Source organism: Phymastichus coffea, unplaced genomic scaffold, assembly GCF_024137745.1.
Source record: "Phymastichus coffea isolate CEN01 unplaced genomic scaffold, Cenicafe_Pcof_1.1 PCOF00003, whole genome shotgun sequence".
Lineage (NCBI taxonomy): Eukaryota > Metazoa > Arthropoda > Insecta > Hymenoptera > Eulophidae > Phymastichus > Phymastichus coffea.
This window is the reverse complement of record NW_026706814.1, coordinates 11,688,393-11,714,737: the sequence shown is the minus strand read 5'-3', so window position 1 is coordinate 11,714,737 and position 26,345 is coordinate 11,688,393. Positions and strand designations below refer to the sequence as shown.

At 35.5% G+C, this 26,345-nt stretch overlaps 1 protein-coding gene across 1 annotated transcript; it reads right to left on the bottom strand.

The window, feature by feature from the left end:
* Positions 1–19,036: 19,036 nt before the first annotated feature.
* LOC131665891 (uncharacterized) lies at positions 19,037–24,142 on the bottom strand. Its single transcript, XM_058938120.1, has 4 exons — positions 24,113–24,142; positions 23,756–23,847; positions 19,775–20,093; positions 19,037–19,711 (listed from the first exon to the last, which is right to left on the bottom strand). Exons 1-4 carry the CDS (start codon positions 24,140–24,142, stop codon positions 19,037–19,039), a joined length of 1,116 nt encoding a protein of 371 aa, XP_058794103.1.
* Positions 24,143–26,345: the final 2,203 nt, after the last annotated feature.

The window sequence follows — 26,345 nt, the reverse complement described above, 5'->3', positions numbered from 1 at the left end:
TTACAGTTCAAAATAACCATAACAGAACAGCAAACAAAAACAAAACAACGGCCGAAATGGCCACTCAAAGTGGGGAAAATTTAACAACATTAAATGAACATCAAATTGAAAAATAGAATACTGTAAATAATAAAAGACGCCGAAGCAGTCCAGAATTTCTAACTAAATTTAAAAGACAACAAACACAATTAACCGACTACTGGCTAAGCAATACAAACAATAAATACGAAATACTCCAAAACAATAAAGAAAATCAAAGTGAAGAAGAAAACATAGTGAACAATGAAGAAAACAAGTTAAATAACAAATCTCCTCCGATTTTCGTCTACAATGTAGAAAATATCAAACCACTAGAAAACATGTTAAATACAATAGCTAAAGACAATTATACACTAAAAGTTATTGGACAAAATAAAGTTAAAATCCAGCCGACAATCTCGGAAAAATATTTGCCAATTATCAAAGCACTCAAAGAAAAAAACACACAATTTTACACCTATCAGCGGAAAGAAGAGAAGGGATTCAAAGTTATTCTAAGAAGTATCCACCTATCAGTTGACATTGAGGAGTTAAAAACTTCCATCGAAGAATACGGACATAAAGTGTTGAACATCCGGAACATTAGACATCGGGTGACAAAAATTCCACTACCACTATTCGCGGTGGAAATCGAACATGACTACAAAAGTCAAGACATCTACAAGGTAACCAAGCTATTACACACAGTGATAAAGTTCGAACCGCCGAATGTTAAAAGAGAGATTCCACAGTGCCATAAATGTCAAGAACTTGGGCACACAAAAAATTATTGTTACAAAAGTGCAATTTGTGTTAAATGTGCAGAACAACATGCAACGGAAAACTGTCCTATAAAGGAAAGAATTGCAGAAGTAAGATGTGCAAATTGCCAAGGAAATCATACGGCAAGCTACAAAGGATGTCCGATTCGCAAACAACTGCAGCAAAAACTGTTTCCCAAATTAAGAGAAAAAATACTAGTTACAAACAGTAAACAAGCTCAAATAAATACTAATACTAATAACAGTTCAAATTTAAATGCCAACAAAACTAGACCGAACACAACATATGCTCAAGCAACATCAAAACAAAACGATCAAAACGTAACAGTAGAAACAGACGAATTAAATGCCCAGTCCGAGCGAAGCAAACACTCCGGCGACAATAACAACAATAACACAAATAAACTTGAACGCATGATGGAGCAGCTGATGCAGAGAATGGACTCTATGCTTAATCTCTTAACAGTATTAGTAAATAAAATAGCACAATGAACAGCTTAAAACTCGCTATCTGGAACGCAAACGGCCTTATGCAAAGACATCTGGAGTTGAAAGCATTCTTAATACATGAAAACATAGACATCATACTGGTATCAGAAACACATTTCACAAGCAAGAACTATCTCAGCATCCCAAACTACACAGTATATACAACAAACCACCCACTTAATAAAGCACACGGAGGTACGGCAATTATAATTAAAACAAAAATAAATCATTACTGTCATTCACAGACTACCGAAACCTACCTACAAGCGACGAGTGTAGTCATCAAGGATAAATATGGACCGATAACTATATCAGCTATCTACTGTCCCCCAAATAAAACAATAACAAAAGAAAACTGGACAGATTTCTTTCATTCACTTGGAAACCGCTTTATAGCAGGAGGCGATTATAATGCTAAACACCCATGGTGGGGATCGCGATCACCAACTCCAACATACAGAGGAAAAGTTCTGTACGAAATACTGCAAGCAAATAACTACACTCCAATATCCACGGGAGAACCAACATACTGGCCAGCAGACGTTAAAAAGCTTCCAGATCTAATAGATTTTGCAATAGTAAAAGGAATAAGCAAAAATTACTTTAAAACATCGTCATGTTTAGACTTAACCTCAGACCACTCGCCGGTATTAATCACACTATTATCACAAGTAACAACCACAGATAAAAATTATAATAAAGTTGACTGGAAGAAATATACCCGTTATATAGAGGAACGCATATCATGCAATGTTCCCCTCAAAACAGTCATAAACATAGAAAGCAGCATAGATTCGTTTAACTCACTTCTTAACGAAGCTATCGATAAATGTTCTACTAAGTGTAACAGAAATAAAACAAGGATAAGAAACTTGAGCGAAATCGATCAAAAAATTCGAGAAAAAAGAGCAATAAGAAAAAGGTACCAAGCAACCAGATCAAGCAAAGATAAGTCAAGAGTAAACAAAGCAGCCAAAGAACTGAAAAAAATGTTATATGAAGAAAAAAATAAACAAATGCAGAACTATCTCCAAAATCTGAGCCCGACAGAAGCAACAGACTACTCGCTATGGAAAGCTAATAAACGTCTCAAAAGACCAGTAACGTTCATACCACCAATTAGAAAACCGGCAGGAAATTGGGCTAAAACAGACGAGGAAAAAGCAGAAGCATTCTCGGATCACTTCAGCACAGTATTCACCCCTCATAAAAGAACTATCACAGAGCAAGAAGAAGATACCTTACTTGAAACTACGGAAGTTCAAGATAGAACTCCTATCAAATCGATAAAAATAAAGGAAGTATTACAAATAATTAAAAATATTAAAAACAAAAAAGCCCCCGGATCTGATAATATTACCGGAAAAATGATTAAAATGTTACCCATTATATCAGTAAGATTTATTACAATTATTTTTAATGCATGCCTCCGCCTACGCCATTTTCCCACACAATGGAAAATAGCGGAGATTATATTGATTTCCAAACCTGGTAAAGCACCAGAACTTGTGACTTCATACAGACCGATTAGCCTTCTACCCATATTCTCCAAAATCTTAGAAAAATTAATTTTAGCCAGAATTAACCCAATTATATTAAACAGAAAACTTATCCTAGATCATCAGTTTGGCTTCAGATGTCATAATCATGCTACTATAGAACAAGTAAACCGAATAACACTTACTGCGAGAAAGGCAATCGAAGAAAAAAAGTACTGCACTGGCATTTTCCTTGATGTTGCACAGGCTTTCGATAAAGTCTGGCATGAGGGACTACTACATAAACTGAAATCATGTTTTCCTGTACAACACTACGAAATACTACAGTCATACCTGCAAAATAGAACCTTCCAGATCAAAATAAATATTATTAAATCAAAACGACAGCTCATAACAGCAGGCGTGCCACAGGGCAGTGTTCTTGGCCCAATACTCTATTTACTTTATACCGCGGATCTACCAAAATCCAATAACATTCTAACAGCAACATATGCAGATGACACAGCAATTTTAACAGTACATACAGAGCCGGCAATAGCATCAGAAATACTACAAATATACATAGACAACTATCTTCAAAAATGGCTTCACTCTTGGAGAATAACAGTGAATGAAAGCAAATCAACACATACTACGTTTACACTTCGGAAAGATACCTGTCCACCTATAAAATTAAACGATAAATACATCCCTCAAAGCAATCAAGTAAAGTACCTAGGCATACACATAGACAGAAGACTTACATGGAAAGAACATATATTTAGTAAACGCAAACAACTAGGACTGAAATGGAGGAAAATGTACTGGCTCATGGGAGGAAAATCGGAGCTGACGATCGAAAATAAACTGTTGCTATACAAAACGGTACTCAAACCTATCTGGACTTATGGTATTCAGCTATGGGGCGCTGCTTCAATCTCGAATATTGAAATAATGGAAAGATTTCAATCGAAAGTGTTACGTAACATAGTCCGAGCCCCATGGTTCGTCACAAACGAAATAATTAGAAATGATCTACAAGTTTCATCAGTCAAAGAAGAAATTAAATCATTCTACGGAAAATATAATGCAAGACTCCATAAGCATCCTAACGAACTCGTCAACAATCTTCTTAAGACTTCCATTACAAACACCAGACTAAAGAAACATAAAATATTAAGCACGTAATCCGATGGATATATAATTGAATATATAGTCTCTTAATCATAATGTAAAACAAAGTCAGAAACTCAAAGGAGTATCCTGACTAGAATAATGTAAACTTCGCTAAATGTAATTAAATTTACTTATTGTCTCAAACGGCGAGACAGATTGTAAATAAACGTGGAAATAAAAAAAAAAAAAAAAAAAAAAAAAAAAATCTATCATTCACTTTGGCGTTAGTGAAACTGATAGCATTAAATCCTGGTTTACCCGCATCTAATATATTATAAAACATTGAAAAATTAATTCGCTTTAAATTAATACGGAACTCGCCTCTCCGCGAAGAGATCAGCTCCGGCTCTAGCTTAATGGAAGTCACAATAGGGAAGTGGTCGCTTCCCCAGCTGTCTTTTAAGACATTCCAGTCAGAGATAAAAGCTATATTGTTTGACACGAAAGTTAGATCAATACAAGAATAAGAGCGTGATAAATCATTTTTGATTACCATTCTGGTTGGTGAATAATCATTATGAATAAAAAGTTCATCGAAATTCATGTTGTCTGCTATTACGTTGCCATTTGAGCAAAATTCTTTACTGCCCCAATACGGGTGATGGGCATTGAAGTCGCCCAATATAACAAAAGTGTTGAACGTTAAAACTTCATTAATTAGAGCTTTCCATTCATTAGCGGATATATTGTTGCTCTGTTTGTTCCGTGAAGGTGGTCTGTAACATGATACTATCAGTAAAGAGCCTTTAGCAGTGTCTACAGTAATAGCTCCTATCTCAAGACTGCGCGGAATAAAATTCAGGTCAATTTTTTCATAGATGAGATCTTTACGTATGAAGAAAATTAAGCCGCCTCCTACGTTTTCTTCTCTATCAAATCTCAATGTGTTAAAATTATTTAGAACAAATTTCTTTTTAGAATCTTACTATGTTTTATAAATAACAATTACATCATATTCACTAGCATATTTATGCAAACATAACTTATTATTGATACTTCTACTATTCCATTGTAAAATCTTAAGGTTTTTATTAGCCATTATTCAATTGATAGAAGATGTTAATGTAAATATGAAATTACTGTACAAGAACTGAGTAAATATGCTGTTACTTGGAATTTAGGAAACTTAAATTAGAATTATCTTACTTTTTCTTATTCTTTTTTCTAGTCTTACTCTCATACGGCTGAAAACCATTCGATTAACTGAGTTTATTTGCTAACTTAAGAGCAGGATTCACTGAAGACGATTCGAGCTCCGGAGGTGGCGGAACAACCTCAAGAGGTGTTGAGATAAACATGGGCTTCGGGGGGATCGCTGGTTTCGCTGGAGACGATGGAGATCCATCATTTCCTTCATGTCTCTCCTTCGACGGCTTCCTGGTCGTATCCAGAGCGGAGTTTTGGTCGTTGATCTGCGTTGATTCAATGTAGGTGTCTGTATGTACGTTCAATGCGCATTGGTTGCGATCATGGCTGAAGCCTCCTTGACTAGGGGGGCTCAGAGAGTCTTTGCTAGACACTTTAATTGCTTCGCGAGGTGATTGGACTGTTTCTAGAGGCCTAGAAGTAACATTGATTGAGTTGAGTGAAAATTGAGTATTTTGATTTCCTCTGAGATTCTTTGGAAATCTATTATGTTGTAGCTGATCCAAACTTGGAAAATGTTCTTTAGACTTTGGTGCTAGAACATTAGACTCGTCAAAAATGATTTTCTTAGCTTCTGCAAATAGTATATTGTCGTAAGCCATTAGAATGTTAATTCTCTTATATTTTTCAAACACTGGGCATCTGGAATTAATGCTCTTATGAGGGCCTCCGCAGTTGGAGCAAGTCGGAGTATCCTTTACACATTTGCCACCATTTTCGTCGTGAGCTAATTCTCCACACATTATGCATTTCTTTTTGCTTTTGCAAGTACTAGCGGTGTGATGAAACTGAAAACAATTGAAACATTGTAAAGGCTTTTGCACGTAAGGCTGAATATTAGTGTGGACATGAAGGCAAAAAATATTTTTGGGTAGAATTTGACCCGAAAAGGTTATGAGAACACTCCTGCTGCCTAGCCACTTGTCCTCATCGCCTACGGCCTGTTTATTTCTATACTTCAACCTCTTTACGTCTAAAACCTGAGCTGGAGATACAATAGATTCTCTGATTTCATCTAGTGAGATATCGGTGGGAACATTTTTAATTAAACCTTTTCTGAATTTTCTAAAGCCTGGAATGAAGGCTTTAATGTTGTGTTTGGCTAAAGAGTTATCTGTTAGTATCAAATTTGCTTCTTCTCTCTTCTTGAATAATATCTCAACTTTAAATCTACCTCTATTTTTTATCAAACTGACCTGCTTGTATTTTTTGAAGATAATGCTGCTAACTTTGTAGGCGCTGAGTTCTTTCTTATCGTCAGTAATCTTCCTTACCCACACACCGTACGGGCCGAAGTTGTCTGCCTTGAAGAATTCATCCGTGGCTTTATGCTGTTGCTGCGACGAGGGGAAGTGAGAACCACTGCCCGTGTGCGTAGCTACACTCTCACTGATGATGGGAACATGGGAACCACTGGTTTTGTGCGTCGTAGCGACATGAACTCTGATTTTGTTCGCATTCACATTTTCATTATTATAACAATTCTCCAGAGATCTTGATCTCTTTCTATTCCCTCTACACTCTTGATCTACGTCCAAAATATTTCCACAGAAGGGCAGCATCCTTCCTGCTAAGGAATTGTTTAAGCCCTAATAGCTAAAGCAATTTTACAATTGAAAGCGAAATTAGTGGCTGTCAGCTCTCTTTGAAAGCGAAAACCATGCACTAGATGTTCATCAAATCCAGTGCTGCTAAAGGTGAACACTAGCTAAGACGATAGAAAAGGTGAAAACCCGACATGCTCACTCAAGTGCTACTTTGGTTGCAATTCGTCAAACACCTAACCCTGACCAAGACGAGGTTTGATTAATATCAAACCTAGCGTGAAGTTAAACACGCCGGTACATTCGTAAGTAGTATTAAGTTATATTATAATCAAATTAGTTTTAAGTAGTTAATTATAATTTAAGCAGTAAGTTAAGCAGTAGTATTAAGAATAAGATTAAGAAGAAGATTAAGATTAAGAAAAGTTACCAATTAAAAATCAGAAATCAGAAATTAAAATTAAAAATAAGAAAGAATCATAGATTCAAAAAATTGTCAAATCAAATACAATCAAATAAAATAAATAAAACCAATATAATTAAATGATCTAACAAAAGTTAGAAAGCTAGGAAAATAACTAGCTCAATCAACTGTAAATATAAGAGCCATGGAAAACGATGGGGAAACTCGACAAGGTAACAATCGAAGCTCAAGTCAACACGCACAAACATACTCACTGCTTGCACTCGAACACCACTCGCTTAATTTGAACGCGCACGTTAACGCTGAAACTAATAATCGAAAGCCACACCCCAGAATCGCCAGCAGCGATCCCAAAGGAGGAAATATATAACTAGACATTGCGTTGTACCTCGAAAGCGATATGGTCAACCATTCTAGGTATAGAAAGGCGAGGAAACGTAAGCAGGAGGCGACCGTTGAGAAATTAGAGCACTGCTCTAATACTTCGGCGTCAACTCAGTTTCCTTCGCAACCAAACAATTTTGACGAAAGCAAAGACGATTGCCCACCAGTTAAGAGGTTTAACTTGAACGCATAACAAAACCCTGAACTGGGCCCGAAACTGAGGATCATACAATTGAACCTCAACAAAAGGCAAGTAGCCAACGATGAGCACGGAGAAATCATGACAGACAGAAATCTTGACATACAAGTGGCACTGGTGCAAGAACTATATCACTGGAATAACGCGATTTCAGGTATGGGCAGTATCGCAGCCATTCACGGAGTCAAAAAAGGCGAAATGATTCAAACTGCGATACTCTATAACCCGCACAAGGTCAGTGCTACCAAGATTTCTAATCTGTGTGACTCCTACTGTGTTTGTGCACAAGTAGTCGGAGCCTTTGGCGAAATTTATTTCATAAGCGTCTATTGCCAGTTCAGCCACAACAGTAAGACCTATCTTGATAAACTAGCTAAGACTCTGAAGTAATTGAAAGGCAAAAGAGTCTTAGTTGGAATGGATGCAAATGCCAAGTCAAAGATCTGATCTAACACATAGGACAAGAATGGAATAGTCATTGAAGAATTCATAAACCAATTCGGGCTAATAGTGGCCAACAGGAGGGGCCAACTTCCAACGTGCCGTAGTACGAGAGGTGAGACGGACATCGATATAACTTTACATATATCAAATCTGTCAAACCTCTTGGCTAGCTAGGCGGTGAAAGAATGGACCACCAGTGACCACAGGCCGATAGTGATCGAACTGGATTTTGCCTCACAACCAGCTAGACTCATACGAACCGAAGTAACATTATGCAACGGCTATTAAAAGAGCCAAAAGCAACAGCTGGCGAGATTTCTGCACTATTGAAAGCGAAAAGGATGCCTGGGTGTATCCGTACAAACGAGCATCCAATAAAGTCAGATTCTCAAAAGCATTGTGCACGGTTAATCGTAATGGTTCAGTCACAAAAGACTGGAAAGAAACAAGCATGGCTCTATTAGAAGGACTAATACCTGATGACGACCCAAGCTGCGAAAACGATGCACATGCAAAGATTCGCAGAGATATGCGGGAGGTTCCAGAAACCGGCGACGAAATGCCTTTCCTAATAAGGGAAGTTGAAATGGCCCTTAAAGCGAACAAGGCAGGGAAATCACCAGGCAAAAGTAAAATAGAGTCAGAGATGCTTGTAAATGCTAAACCATTACACCACGAACTGACGCAACTTTTCAACGCCTGCTTAAAATGCGGAATGTTCCCCAGAAGATGAAAAAGTGGAATGCTAATCACGTTGCTCAAAGGGGTTGAAAAACCCGAGAACGAGATTAAATCATATAGACCCGTATGTCTACTCCCTATAGCTGGGAAGACACTCGAGAGGCTTGTGATTCAAAGAATATCGAACATTCTAAACAGTTCGGACTTGTCTTCAGAGGATTAATTTGGCTTTAAGGCGAATAGATCCACAGAGGATGCCATTAGAAAACTATATGAAATAGTAGAAGAGGCAGAATCTAATCCGTCGACCAAGTACGTAGCCGCTATTCCACTAGACGTCTCAGGAGCATTCGATGTCTTATGGTGGCCAAGCCTGCTTTTCTAATTGAAAGAAAGAAATTGTCCGAAGAATGTCTATAAGCTCCTCCAGAGTTACTTCAGTGATCGAGAAGTGGGCATATATGCTCACTTCGAAGAAACATTGAAAACAGTGACGAAGGGGTGCCCTCAGGGTTCAGTTTTTAGCCCGGTAGGCTAGAATGTCACCTTCGACAAACCACTCCGAGCAATCAGGGATACAAGATATGAAGTACTAGCCTACGCAGACGATGTGCTTCCCATTATCAAGGCGAAGACACGCATTGATTTTAAAAGACAAGCCCAAGAAATCATTAATATAATGACGGTTGGTGCAAGTCTGACAAAATGAAATTAACAGTAAAATATGACTAAAAGACCAACTAAGCGAGAATAGGAACCCTACAGTCAAAATTGGGAAAGACAACATTAGAACGCACAAAACAGTCAAGTACCTAGGAATCACGATCTTGAAGGGCTTCCAATTGGGGGAACATATTCGAAACGTAGATCAAGACTGTAATAACACCTATTTCGAGCTAAGTAAAATAGCAAAAGCGAACTAGGGCCTAAAATTCAATTCCATGAAAAAGATATATAATGGCTTCCTACTATCGAAAGTTAAATATGCCGCTGCGGGCTAGTGGCAAAGGACCAACATCAAACAGCAATCTGCTTTAGAGAGATTGTAGCGATCAGTTCTTTGCAAAACACTGAAAGCCTACAAATCGATCTCTCATGAAGCGGCGCACGTGCTTGCAGCCTCCCGACCGATGGCTCTCGAGCTTGACGCGAGAGTTGCAAAGTACTACGTCAGGAAAGGGAAATCGATTAAAATGCACGGTATCCGAATAAAATCGGAGGAACTTCGATTGGGCAGACTAAAAATCTCAAAAGCCATACAACTCATCAACTATGAAATCGAAAGGATATGGCAGGAGAGATGGCAGTCAGCCACAAATGGCAGGAGAACATTCTGCTACTTCCTAGTAATCAAGGATAGATTAAAGAAGAGGTGGCTAATCCCAACCATTACACAGTACAGTTCATGACTGGACATGGTGCTTTTAAGTCATACCTCCATAAAAGAGGATTATGTGAAGACCAACTGTGTAGTTACGGAGAAATAGAAAGCGAAAGCCTATTCTCTTTGACTACAAAGAATTAAGGGAACTACGAAAGCCATTAATAGAGTCTGTTAAAGAAGAGGGCGACACATGGCCTTGCCCTGAAACGGCCCTAGTATCTAGCAGGAAAATCTACAAAGTCTTTGAAGATTTTGCTAGAAAAGTCATAGAGCCCAGGGAAGGAGCACCTATAAAGAAGAGACAGCACAGAAAAGTAGTTACCAACTACAGTAAAAAGACGCCGCCTCTTACAAGGTCACTAACCAGAGGACAAAACTCGCACAATGACTAAACTAATTTATGAATTTTGAATAGCTAATAAAGCTTAAATTTCGAACGATAATTTTTGTACATTGAACTTTAGAATTAAATCCTGAAGTTCAATAATTTGAACGCTAGTTAGAATACCTGATTGAGCCTAATTTTGGAACTTGATTCAAATAAATGGCATGACTGGCACGAATACTAAAAACTGCCTGGGGAGTCGCCTTGTCGGCTAGACGAGACCCCGACCTAAAATCAACAAGTATTGAACGAAGGAGAACAGATCAGCATCAGCGAGTCATAAAAGCCTTTCTATTGAAAGCGAAATCCGAAATTGGAGCGAAAATCGGAAAACAACTTTTCGAATGACGGATACCCACCGGCATAAGACCCCGATGACTGAAACGAAATGAAAGAGAAGCTATTTGTCCAGAATAATGATTTACCAAATATACTAAACGGGTGGCCAAACGGCAACTCCAGAGACTAATTCTAGATGATTCCTAGCGGTTAGAGAGTGGTTCCACAAATAACGCCCAGACATGTTCGTATGCATGGTGTTCTACTTCCATGTATTTGAGTGAGTACCAATTAATATAACTTTTTTACTATATATTACATTCTTATACCCACTTCAAAGGATGTCGGTGAGCGATAAAAAAGTAACACTTTTGAACAAACTTTTGGGAGTTTAGCTCATCATATCGAAGGCAAGAAGTTTGGTTAGATTTATACATATAGAGTCGTATCTTGCTTGGGATCTAGTATGCGACCTCTAGCGGAATAACTTATAACTAATACCTGTACATATAGGGTTAAATCTGTATTTCTTATAGTTAAAGACAAATCATAATAGTAATTACAATCTTGCTTTTTCAATTTTGCATGTAATAATGATAAAAAATAATTAAATTGTGTTTATATGTTACGAACAGGCCCATTACTATAAGCTAATTTCTATTAGATTATTAGGATTTATTGTTTGAGCTCATCATATATTCATAGTTAGGATAGATGTTGATACTTGATCATATTTTACTTCTACCACTATAATTATTGCTGTTATACTGGGATTTAAATTTTTAGATGATTAGCATCTATAAATAGAATAAAAATTGAATTTAATATTAGAAAGTTATGATATTTAGATTTTATTTTTTCATTCACCATTGGTGGACTAACTGGAATTATTTTATCTAATTCATTAATTGATATTGTTTTACATGATACATTTTATGTAGTAGCTCATTTTCATGATGTTTTATCAATAGGAGTAGTTTATGCTATTTTTAGAAGATTTATTTACTGGATTTATATTTATTGGATTATCAATAAATAAAAACTGATTAAAAATTCATTTTTTCATATTTATTGGTGTTAATTTAACACTGTTCCCTTAACATTTTTTAGGTTTATTCGGTATACCACGTCGATACTCTGATTATCTAGTGTAAAGGGGGAGATAACTCTGAAAATGGGAAATTTATTTAAGAACAAACTCCCACGATGCACAGCAAACCGCCGCTCCGTTAAACACGTATGATAATACGTGTATTCGCCTTAACGTCAGATGATTTATCCTAGTTGTCTTCTATTCAACGGAGTTGAACCTTAGAGTATATATACATGGAGGGAGCCATCAGATGGGAAAGTTGTGGCAAGTTTTTGCACGGCGTAAGAGAAAGAAAGAAAATATTGTAACCTTTTCTATCTCTCTCGCACAATGCTCTGATTGGATGGTTTTACGGATGCTAAATTTAAGTCTTTCACCCGCGGGTCGAACAGCTGTTTTTAAAGAAATGCTTTGTTATTGTACATACATATTTTATGCTAAGTAAAAATGAAATCGAAAGGGTACGGCAGGAGAGATAGCAGTCAGCCACAAATGGCAGGAGAACATTCTGCTACTTCCTAGTAATCAAGGATAGATTAAAGAAGAGGTGGCTAATCCCAACCATTACACAGTACAGTTCATGACTGGACATGGTGCTTTTAAGTCATACCTCCACAAGAGAGGATTATGCGAAGACCAACTGTGTAGCTGTGGAGAAATAGAAAGCGAAAGTCATATTCTCTTTAATTGCGAAGAAGTAAGGGAACTAAGAAAGCCAATAATAGAGGCCGTTGAAGAGGAGGGCCACACATGGCCTTGCCCGGAAACAGCCCTAGTATCTAGCAGGAAAATCTACAAAGTCTTTGAAGACTTTGCTAGAAAAGTCATAGAGCCCAGGGAAGGAGCACCTATAACAAAGAGAAAGCGCAAAAAGATAGTTACAAACTATGGTAGAAAAACGCCGCCTCTTAAAGGTCCCTAACCAAAGGACAAAAACTCGCACGATAACCTAATTTTTAAACCTAAACAAGCTCATAAAGCTTAATATTCGAACGATAACTTTGAACATCAAACTTCAGAACTAAACTCTGAAGTTCGATAATTTGAACGCAAATTACCCCATTTAACCTAATGTCGGAGTTTTGATTTGAATGCGTGGCATGACCGGCATGAATACTGAGAACTGCCTGGGGAGTCGCCTTGTCGGCTAGACGAGACCCCGCCCTGACCTCACAATCAAAAACATTAAATCGAAAGAACAAATACCAATATCAGCCAGTCATAAAAACCATTCCTTAGAAAGCGAGAACCGATTTTGGGGCGAAAACCGGGTAACAACTTTTTCGAATGACGGATACCCACCAGCGTGAGCGGGGAGGACCGAAACGCAATGGGAAGACATGCCTTGGTACGTCGAAGCGATGGACCTGTGAGTCGTGGGAGAAATCCCTTAATACAGGTACGCAGGGTGGGATGTTTTTCGAACGCGAGCCCAGGAGGGGAGGCTTAGCTGGTTGATCGTATTAGGAATTTCCTCTGGCTGTCCTAGCTGAATCTCTCTTCTGACATTCCAATTTGGGTTGGCCTCTGCGGGGTAGTGGTACCAGGTCAAGCAAATCTCGTAAGATTTGTATGCTGCGTGCTTCCAACGTAGTAGACGTTGGGGCAACTAGAGTCCCGTCGCGCCCAAACCGAGGGTCAAGCCTTTAGTTCCGCTCTCCTTGAGCGTTGAACCGTGAAAAGATCGGTACTCCTCTCGAGGAGGTCGCCGCCTTAGATCAAAAAGGTTCCGACTCGCTGTGTGCGTCAGGAATGTCGTAGCAAATTTGACTTCCGGATCTCCAAGGTGTTTGAAAGCGAAGGAGTGAAAGACAGTGGGCAATGCCAACCTATTGGCGCCCAGAGAGAAGAGTGGTAATGTTTGATTACGCTGCGCCACCCTTAAAGCGGAAAAGTGTGAACAACACACATACACTAACCGTATACCTGAAGTATGGAGAGTGGAAATCTGGAAACTATGTATATTATATCTGAAGTTTATCCGCGTATCGCATGGTATAGTCATATGCACTAATGAGGTGCTAATAAGTAATACGCTAATAAATCTAATGCGTACTGCACGGCCGCGTCTTTTATTAACACCTATTCATTCATATATATATATAGTTACGAATGCGATTTATAATATCAAATTCGTACGTTTGTATCCACGGCAACGTTAGAATAAATATTTTTGTTGTTTAGTTAGTTGACGCCTGAGCGTCAAATTGAAAGCATCACGTTTGTGTTTCAATAAAGTTTTAGTTTGTGTTACTTGCTTATTTTTATTGACTATATGTAAACGTAATAATATATATATATATATATGTTATAGGTGTTAATTCATACCATAGATGTATGGCGGTTGATAATTAGGAAATGAAAGAACTAGACAAAAAAATTGTGCTATTAAAATACATTATATTTCATCTAGTTCCCAATATTACAATGTAGTTCCGCTTCATCATCCGCGAGATGTTACACCATTATCGACCGAGAAAAAAGAGCGGCATTCCCATAGATAATATAGCGTGCCAGCACGGTCTTGCACGCGCGTGCTCGTGACGCCGTGCCGTCAGAATGCACGCATAATGCAAGCACGAAAAGCGACGCACGCCGTACCGTCAGAATGCGCGCATAATGCAAGTCCCAAATGCCGCACGCCGTGCCGTCAGAATGCTGTCATTCTGCGGTCACGTGAAAAAATAAATTCGAAAGGTATCATTACGTGCATTGATTATTTTTTCATATTAATGTATTTTTAATAAAATTAATAAAGTATTTGATAATAGAAATATATTAAATATATGTTCCTGTTTTTTTATTTCTTTGTAATAATTTTATTTATGTGTACAAAATATATATTTGAATGTCCATACATACACGTACCATATATTCGATCGTCATCGGTTAACAACGATATTTTTGAAAAACGTTCTTTTAAAAAGTCTCACATTCTTTACCAGTCAGTGTGATTTCTATTGAACGATTTAATCATAAATAATTGTGATTGTTAGTGTACTATTATTGTAACAATTAATTGTGAAAGTGTTCCTTGTGGTGGAGAGTCGTAGTTAAGATAAAAGTAAGTAAAAATAAAAATTATTAACAATTTTTTTGAAATTCTACTGATCAATAAGCTAATTTATTGAATTGTGATGACTGTAATACAATCAATAATGATGCATAATCAGTATTTATATAAATTATTAAAGAAGTAAAATAAGATAAAAAATAAAATTGTGTTTTAGTAATTAAAATTTTTTATGATTAAATGGACAACTAAGGCTAATCACAACTATAAATGACAAGGGCAATATATTGAAATGCATGCTAATATAGTATTGAAAAATTATAATATAGTAATAATATAGTGAAGAAAAATTAAATATAATTTCGTAAACTTGTGCATTGAATACTAGCACACTTAAGACTGTCATTATAAATAATAGTAGCATTTATAGTTGTGATTATGACAACGAATTACCAGGTGCTGGTGTTAGTACCAAAAACAAACTACAATCCACGACAAAAAAGTGACTTAGAATGCTGATAAAGTTATTGTAGCTAAATAATTATAACGATCAAATATTATGGTATCTCTCTAGTGACAGGATCTCATAACTAATATTAGCTGCAATAACTTTATGATCATTGTAAGTCACTTTTTTATCGTGGATTGTGGTTTGGATTTCATAATAGCAACCAAATCTGATGATTCATCTTCATATTTACAACCAATATTACTACTGTTATTTGCAATGCTAGTATTGAATATGTTAGTATGGAAGGCACGAGTTTATAAAACCATGTTTACTTTTTGTATATAGTTTTGCTGTTCATTGTTTTATTAAATCACCAATGGTACATACGACTGGTCCAATGTATTCTGTAATATCTATTGCAATTTTACAATCATGGTGAAAAAGTAAATATGGGTGCTTTATATTGAATTAACATTTTGCTGCAAGCCACTGTGTACTCTTTGGATGTGACACAATCTCTGATGTATGTTTCTTGATAATCATCTGTATAAATTGTTGATAATAAGCATTCTCCTTGGGATTTTATGCCTGCAAACAAAAGAAAACATCCACAAAGCAACAAGTTTTTTTATGTTTAATTAAATAAAAATTTTTAATTGGCAACATATCTGATGGGATGGATGGCTGTATGATGAGATTTTCTGGATCGTCATTAATAGATTTTTAAACTTGTATTTAGCTATAAAAAAAAGCAAGTCAGGTTATACAGCAGCTAAGGACGTTCACAGAACGATTCTGACATCTTCGTAAAGAAATCCTGTTAATAAACAAATTACTACCCGCTTAAAGTTTATTGGTAGAATCAAGTTGGCTAAGGGTGCGTTTGATTATCGGTCGGAGTAGTGTTGTTATGGTGTTGAGTCCGCGAGTTTCGCTTGTTCCCACGTTCTTGTAACGAATGGGGTAGCCATCTTAAAAAACAACAATTCTCTGATTGTAGTCGAACCTTTCACATTCCCGCCTGTTGTTTGTTCTGTATTAATGAAAGTTTGTAAATTTCATTAGCAATGAGTGGTTTTATGGAGGTAGGTAAAATTTTTAGTCATGAGGAATTGTATAATTTGATAAAAGTTTTAGCAATGAAACTTGTTAGCGTTATACCACTGTTCGATTTTTAACCTGAAATGTTAACTTTAAAGCTGGCCAAAATTTTTACAGTATCAATATTTATTATTTCTAGGGCATGGTGTCTTGTGGCTGGTGCAATGAACGATTTTTGCATAAAGATCTTTCTCGTCATGGATGTATGTTACCTTACCATGAACACGACATTGTTCAAACTACAGATCTTCTAAAAGTATATCCATTGTCACGTAAGTTTTTATATATAAGAATAAAGTTTAATCTTTGCTTAAGCTACATTTTCTGACTGGCTGCAATAAATCAAATCTTTTGCACTCCACAAGCTTCATCATTAAATAATGTTGAAAATTTTGTTTATAGTCACTAACCCAAATCAAGTCCTTTATAGGAATCCAGATACATATGCCATCTATTCTGATGATCCTAATTATCAAAACAAATTTTTGGAAATCGACGATCCAAAGCCTGAAGACACATCAGTAGAACAAGATTACGAGGCCGACTCTTTACATGACATTTCCGCTGAAATGCAGCAAAACGTCACTCTCTCTTCTAAAAAAACTAGTTAGTAAAAAAGTATTGATAATGTGATGTTATATTCTATACCTATCCAGTACTACATATATTTTTTTTTTATGTAGCTGTGCAAGATCTTTTATTTGAGGAGGAGATTGACGATGGCATTGATCATGTTCATGCATTTTTGGAAGGAAACTACGGTGAAGACGAAGAGTACACTACAGATGATGAAGAATATAATGAAGATGATCATAAGGACAAATTTGTAGAAGAAGATGTCTTGGTTGATGCTAGAGCAGAGATGTTGAAGAAAAAGATGGAGTTGTTAACAAAAGCTCAGGATCCAAGCTTGACTCCGGAGGAGCAAGATAGCTATATTGCTCAAGCTGAATCAGTAGTTTTAGAATATAAAGAGTTACGTACAGATGTATTAAATTGTGCAATGAAAGAGAAAAAAAAGAAAGGCTGGGATTTGTCAGAAGAATTAGATCTGCTGCACGAGTATAAAAACATGAAGAATAAAAATAACATCATATCTTGGAAAACCTTGACAGAAAAACTTGGAAAGAAAAAGTAAGTTACTGAATTTTACTTGCCTTTTAAATTGTATTGCAACATTGTTTGTAACCTATATTAATTGATTCTATTTGATTTCAGGATCAATTCAGTGAATCAAGTAAAAAATAAATTTTACTCTTTATTTCAGCAGTACAAAATTGCTAAGCAGCAGAATGAAAAAACAGGGCAATCGCCTGCAAAATGCAAGCATTATGATTTTTTTGAGTCAATGTGTGGAAAACAAGCAAATGTAGTTCCAGTATTTGCATGCTCCTCAATCAATCCAAAGTCATCATCAGTGGGATGTGCGAGGAAATGTGATGAAATGAATGGCACCAAGCCTAAATCACTGTCTTCCATGAAGAGTTTGGGAAAATCTAGTAAGACTATTAAAAAAGTTTCTGAAAATAAAGATTTAGTACAGAAAAAGAAGGATCTTAACAGCTGGAAGCAAGTATCAAATAAACGTAAGAGAAAAGTGTGCGATGAAGAAAATCAAAATAATGAAGGATCGCCTAAGAACCAGAATGATAAAATATTGCCTAAAGCTGAAGTACTGATTAAAAAGAGAAAGACCAATACTGACATTCTGGCAGAAGGAATCAATGTCATGAAGGATACTACAAATATGCTCATCCAGTCTCTCACAGAAAACACTCGTTCTATCACTGCTTCAGTCGACAGAATGGCTGAAAGATTTTTGCCTTCGAAAGAAAATTAGCAAGATTTAACATTTCAACAGATTTTGAATAATTAAGGACTACAAATTTTAAAGTAAATTTCTACAATATTTGTCTCGTGTAAACTTTTCGTTTTTTTCTAGATTTGATAATTACTTTTTTTCACACATTAGCAAAAGAGTTTAGCAGTTTACCGAACCTCAAACTAATTTATCCAATTATCATTAGCTATATCATATAAAATGCAATGTGCTTTTCTGTGATGATATAGTCAATAAAGGTACAATAAGACGCGTTATTTATTATTTAAATATAACTTATTGAAACTCATTTGCATTAAGATAAAAATGATACTATAATTAAAAATGAGTACATTTACTGTTTATATATGAATAGTTGTCATGCGAAGCTGTTGAAATAATGTTGTGGTTTCAGAGACATTGTAGTCAAGTTGTGATATTCAATTCATACGTGTAATTAGTGATAACTATAATATAAAACGGTAAAATAACTTATTCACTACATTAAAATAAGTATGTTGATATTGTTTTAAAAACAATGTACAATTTATTTATGCATTTTGAGTAATATTACAAAATAAGATAATCAAACTGTTTCTGTAAAACACAAGATGAATAAATTGTTTTTTCTGTAAAACTTGTCAGTTTCCAAAGCAAATCTGTGAAAAATGTCATAAAGTGCATATGGTACATTCATTGCAGTATCGATGGATAAAATATTTTATAAATTGACATGAGGCACTTTTCTAATTAGCATACAAATTCCATAATCTGTCCACTATTTGCTGTCGCTTTCTATTTGGATTTTCAACAATATTGTTTGGTAAATTCTGCTCCATTGGTTCATCATTTTCATTTTCGTTCCTGCCAAAAATCAAAATTCTTGCATACTCTTCTGATGCTAAACAAATGTTGTGCAAAATACAACAAGCTGCAATAGTACGCACTGAGTCTCTGACATTATTCCTATGTAAATAGTACAATCTTCTAAATTTAGTCTTTAAAAAGCCAAACGCCCTTTCAATTACCTGCCTGGTTTTACTTAGGATTTTGTTGTACAATTTTTGGCGCAAACTCAATCTATGAGTCCTGCGATAAGGTCTCATAAGATAACTTTTTAACGGATAAGCAGAATCACCTATAAAGTAATATCCATTTCTGCATATATCTTCGCACAAGGGATACAAATCCGAGGTTGTAAATGCTCTTGCATCATGTACACTACCAGGCCACCTCACATCTACATTTGTGAAAAAGCAATCTGCATCGCACAATCCTTGAAGAACTATTGAATAGTCTTTTTTCCTGTTGAAATACACAGATTTGTCACCTCTAGCAGGAGCTCGTATTTTGATATGGCACCCATCAAGAGCTCCAATCACTTTTTGCAGACCACCTTCTTCTCCACCAAGAACTTCAAACTGTTATGCAAGTAGTCTTCGCTCTGTTTCTGTCTCTGGTAGTCGAATAGCTTTATGACAGACTTCATTTAGTAGCCCATTGATCACTCTTTCCAGACAGCATTTAACCGTAGACTTGGTGACTGCGAATCTCCTGGCAATGCTTCTATAACTATCTGGAGTTGCTAACACCCAGATGCCTATCGCAAGGCATTTTTCAGAGTAAACGGGTGCTTTCCCTTTACCAGTACACTGAAAGGAAGGAGAGTTCACCAATTTGGCATGCAATATTTCAAAATGTGATTTTGGCATTCTAAAATCTTGTATAAACTGTTTTTCAGACATAAAAGGCACGAGTTCAAAATAATCTTGAAATGCTACAGGTTCTTCATCATCATTAAATCTAGAAAAAAAGTAAAATTGTATCATTACTTGCATTTTTTATTTAATCATTTTTATTGTTGATAGTGTTTTGAATTTTTTTTCTGTACATACGTTAAATAATGCATGTGAGATACCACAGACATAGCGTTGCACAAATTAATAACTGCAATTGCATTTAGTTCATCAGAGCTGCTGAGAATAACAGCATCATCATGCAAAAAGTCAAAGCTCTTTGAGGCAATTGTATATTATCCATTGTAAGGCTATGATAATATATTCAATATTCACAGTTACTGCACTGTCAATTCAAATAATTTTACAATTTTTCTTAACTTAAATGCACCTCACATACAATTAAGTACTACTTAGGTATTTTTTCTAATAAAAAAACTTTGTTTATAAAACAATAAGGGTGCACCTGTAATGGTAGCATACAAGATATTAAAATGACGAAATTCGTGACTTGAAATGACTACTGTAAGGAAGGAACAAGCGAATCTCGCGGACTCAACACCACAACAACACCACACAAAGCGATAAACAAACGCACCCTAAAATTTTTGACACTGGAATGCACAATTGAGTAAATGCCCTGCAATAAACAAGACCGCGTTATAACTATGATCGGTCAATTTTAAAGAAATTCAATATATACTCTACTTTACTATAGATGGCAGTGGGTCTCCAGCTGAGACGCCGATATGCAAATACGCATGCGTGAATATAGTTATTATAAAAATTAAAAGTGAAAAATAAGATTTAGTAGTAATTTCTGCAATTGGCAAAGTAATTCAAACGTAATAAGTTATAAGGTGATTGAATGATTACGGTGCACGGAGAAAAAAGAAAAAACATCATTAATGTTATTTTGGGTGTGAAAAGTTAAATACATGCATGCGCAACTTTTTTGATCATGGAAACTTCCTTTTTTCATTTTAATAATAACTTACAGGTATAAATGAAGTATTTTTTCATTTTGAGTATATATTGAATTTGTTTAAATTCAATTCAAGAACGACTTTCCCATTTTAAAATATTTTTAAGATTTATGAACATGTTAAATCGATAATAATAATTTTTTAAGCAATCATTCAATATGAATAGTCTACATTATTTGTGAATTTTAAAAAGACATTATCTAGAAGAACGCACAAAACGCCAATCTGTTTATTTGTTTTTATTAATTACCATAATTAATAGTTAAACTACTTTATCTTTGTCTCTCTCTCTCTCGATTCCGCGTCTCCACTTTCCAGTAATCCCAAATAAATGTGAAGTCGGTATTTTTTTTAATAAATTTATTTATGAATCTTCCACTACTGTTGGTGGTAAAAATTATGAACTAAGATTAGTTTTTTATTTCTTTTATAGATTTGCAGCTCAATCGGAAGGCGAGTATTTATAAAGTAACGTATTCATATATATTATACTGGTAACATATAGCTCTGAAATTTATTTACGCTAAACATTTAGAAAGAAAAGTATATAAAACTGGTAAATAGTAGTTACTGTATTATAATAATTTATCCTCCGAGTTAAATTGATTCTAATAAAAATGTCTCAAATAAATAATATAATAACGCGTAAAAATTTTGAAGATTACTCTCTGCAATATCGTCAACAATTAGAGCGTAAGATTTTTAAATCGCGTAAACGTGCGTTAATGCAGGAAGAATTAGATTCCGAACAGGCTGACGTAAATCCTCTTATAAATCAACCAGCAGACAATCATGATGATTTAGACTGCAACACTTTTGATATTGGTGATGAAAACCATACAGTGATCGTAAGAGATAATAATGTATCTGATGGAGATGAATCAAATGCTGATCATGTAGATTCATCATCTTCCTCTTTAGAATCGTCAATATCTTCAAACGAAGATGACAGTTTGCAAAATTTTGAAAAACGCCTAGGAGATGCATTTGTAGATACCGATATGAACCACATTCAAATAAAAGCTGTGATGAATGTTATACGTTCACACTCTTGCCTGGCTAGTTTGCACATGGATCCACGTACAATTTTGCGTACTCCCCACGATAAAGCTTCCATTATGAATATTGCTGGAGGTGAATATCTTCATTTTGGCGTTGAAAATGCAATTTTAACGACCCTCCAATCAATTTCTCCTCAAAATGTTCCGGAAATTTTAGAACTTGATTTCAGTACAGATGAAGCTTCCTTACACAAATCTTCTTCAGTCAGGATATGGCCTATTTGTATTCGGATTGCTAATATAGTTGGTAGCAAACCGGAACTCGCTAGCATATGGAAGGGTTTTAAGAAACCTACTGAATCTGTAAAAATGATGGAGCGTTTCGTTGATGATCTTCTTTCTATATTAGCAAACAATGGCGTTCACTTCAATGGTAGAATAATTCCTATAAAATTGAGATGTTTTATTGCGGATGCTCCTGCCCGAGCCTTTATTATTGGACATATGGGTCACAACTCTCGGGTACCTTGTTCAAAATGCTGGGTACAAGGTCAATTTATTCGCCAAAGCTCTGTAATGGTTTTTCGAGGAGTAAATCATCCTCCTCGTACAAACGAAGAGTACATTTCCAAAGTTGATGGTGAGTATCACAAGGAGGGAGCGGGGGCTCTCGACAGGCTACCATTCCAATTCGTATCACACGTTGTTTTCGATTATATGCATCTAGTCGCCATGGGAGTAACAAAAAAATTTTTAGAAGCTATTATAGATGGTAAATTCTCTCAGAGTTCAAAAATGAGTAAAATCGCAATCTCACAAGTGAACAAAAGACTAGTTTTAATAAAAAAATATTGTCCTGAGGAATTTTCACGAAAACCCGTAGATATAACAAATTATAGTAAATTCAAGGCTACCGAGTTCCGACAAGTACTTGTATATACTGGCCCCGTAGTTTTTTTAGGTTTAATCGAAACTGTCGTTTATTTACATTTTCTACTTCTGAGCTGTTCTATACGAATTTTTTTGTGTCCAGGTTCTTCTGAAAATCTTCTTGCATACGCTGAAGAATTTATTAAAATCTACGTCGTTAGAGCTGAAGAAATCTTTGGTTTAGAGTTCTTATCATACGTCACTCATGGTCTTCTACATTTACACGAAGACTATAAAAATTTCGGGTCTCTTGATTCATGCTCAGCTTTTCCTTACGAAAATAACATGATGTTTTTTCGTAAAGCTTGTCGCAAACCGCATCTTCATCTAGCACAAATTTATAGGAGGAGAATTGAAAGTCTTCGTAAGAAACAGGTGATAAAATCAAACGAAAGGAAAATTATTTTTAGAAAACAACATCGGCGAAAATTTTATCATGCGCCATTGTCATTAGATGATTATAATTATCGTATGTACGGTAAACTTGAAACGGGAAATTTTAAGCTGTCTCTCGATCAAGCTAATAATACAGTGCGTTTGATTGATTCCAGAATTTGTATAGTAAAAAATATTATTCAAATAGATGATGATCATTGTTATTTAGCGATTCAATGTTTTCAAGAAGTTGATGATGTTTTCGATGTAGGTCAATTTGTATCTTCGAAAATTGGAACTTTTTTAGTTCATTCGTTATCGCCTGATATCTCCTTAGTCCCACTTCAAAATGTTAAATGCAAATGCTTTAGGATGCCTTATTGGCCTGCAAATAATTGTATGTCGGAACCTAAAAGGAATTATTATGTAGTGTCGACAATTCTTTCCTCGCAATCTTAAGCAGATTCTTTAATATATAGCGAAATTTTACGCGATAATCTTGATCAGTATAATATTTGTATTTATCAAACTTATTATTTTATTTTTATAAATTCGCTTTCAACCAACTTTTAAGTTACGCATTTTTAGCTACTACACATGTTAGGTGCGCTTCGCTCGATCTCATCGTTTTATTTCTTTACATATTTAAAATTTTAAAACATAAACTCTGATCATATATGCATAATAAATACCGATATGTTTATGCATGCTCGCGTAAATATCTCTCAACCAATTACATCACAAATAGTTTGGTTTCACTTTTTTCGAATCTGTTTTTTATAAGGAGATGATACGATAAATGCTAATTTGTTTTTACTTGTCATTTCTTATTTTATTTATTGAACACATTGATACTTTTTACTCGTCCCCTCAAATGTTTTTCGTAGACGTTACAATGCCACCGAAGATGAGGGGAACCGAATCACTGAAGCCAAGCCAATCTCTGCGGCTTCTTCAACAAGATTTGGGCGGGCTCAATGACCGAATCAATTTAACGGCACAAACACACAATCTAAACACCACACAAATACAGAACACTACGTACACACTAAAACCCGTCAACTCTCAATCACTCTTTGCAAACCACAACAAAAAAATTAAAATTTCACACTCACACCAACCATCAAATACATCTCTCACTCAAAACACTTATAGACAGCCAGCACAAACACAAAAAAACACATCATTCACTCAACACGTTCGCAATACACAACCAGCTCAATCCAACACCTCACTTACATCCACAAGCCTTTCTTTCACACACGCAATTAATCAACAACAGCTACAACACCACGACTCAGTACCATTTACAACACTCACACGACAACCGTCTTTCTCCGTCAACGTCACTAGACCAGAACCAGCGGACGAATGGACGGACAAACAAACAGTGCTCGAAATTTTGAGGTAAGCTATAATCAAATAATACCACCTCAGCATTTTATTCCATTATTTAAATATATTGTTTCATTATTGTCGTGTCTCTCTAATATGCGTTTACTCACTCTTATTTTATATAAAATAGTTTAAATATTTCGGGACTTAAAACCAAATTATGACTAGGGCAGTTGTGCCCCGTAAGACGTCGTTACCTCCTCCCCAATTTACCTTATAAACGGTTATTCCACAAAAATTCGTTATTTTAGATTATGTTAATCCTTAAACGTCATACCTTGCTAATTATATTATTTAATTTTCTCAGGGAATTGCAGCAAAACGTCCAGAAGGTCATGGAGAACCAAGAAGATCTCCAAAAAATTCGGGATACCCAGGAGTAAGAAAATTTGTGAATAATATATTTTTTATAATTATTAACTTGACTCAAAATTCATGTAAATTTTAATTTAGAAAAATACAAGAAGACCTCGGCATCATCAAAGGAAACCAAACGTAACTTTCTTTTTAATTACAGTTACCGTAAGAGTATTTGAATAAATAATTACCATAATTTTATTATTTGTAGCAAGCTCCAAGAACAACTGCAGCGAATGGATGCGCGATTCAGGCTATCGAAGGATAAACTGCGAAGACCTGCATGTCTACCCTTCAAAAGTGTGACTGACATTCAATCCTTTGCAGATGTCAGCACTGCGGATTATGATAACGTTGTAAGTTAAGTATTCTAGTATCTAAATTATCAATATTATCTTTAAGGATTATATTATAATACTTTGTTATAGGTATCATATTTCGCATACTTAGGAGGACTTAACGTCAGAGACTGCATCTCTAGATATTTACTAGAGGCTCTCGACGTTAATGAATCCTTGTTGAGTGGTGTCATCTTCAAAGGGAAAGGAAAGCATCAGCTCACTTTGAAGGGGACAGTGTTTTACGATGCCTGCGTCGGTAAATATTCAATATTCGTTAATTTTATTAACCGAATGCAGTGAATTTATTTTTTCATTAGAAAATTAATATTTAAAATTTTGTTTACAGAGTCCTTAAATGCCAATAAAAACTTTTCAAGGCCTACGGAAAATGACATCGATTTGTTTTTCGTCAAGGCCTTGAAAAATTTAAAGGAGCGTTTGCGACGCCAATCGATCTGCAACGTTCAGGAGCAGAGACTTCGTTATGAAGAATTAGGTAAAGATTTCATAGTTACTTCTAGATACCTGGAAAACCAAATCTAACCAAGGTCTTAAACAATTTTTATTTACAGGTGGGCAAGCTGAAGATGATGGTGATGCCGGGTATGAAGATCAACCGATGGAAGCGGACGTGGACCTGGCGGAAACGGAGGAGGTAGCAGCTGACCTGGATCAAACAGCGTATATAAGCGACAACGAGATGTTCGAAGATGAAGATTAACAAATTTGGTGATATTTATTTATAATTTATATGATTTATTTAGTTTATTTATTTATTTAGTTTATTTATTTAGTTTATTTATTTATTTAGTTTATTTATTTATTTAGTTTATTTAGTTTATTTATTTATTTAATTCATTAATTAATTAATTTAATTTATGTTATTTTATGAATTTATTTAATTGATTTCATGATTCATTTTATTTATTTCTTC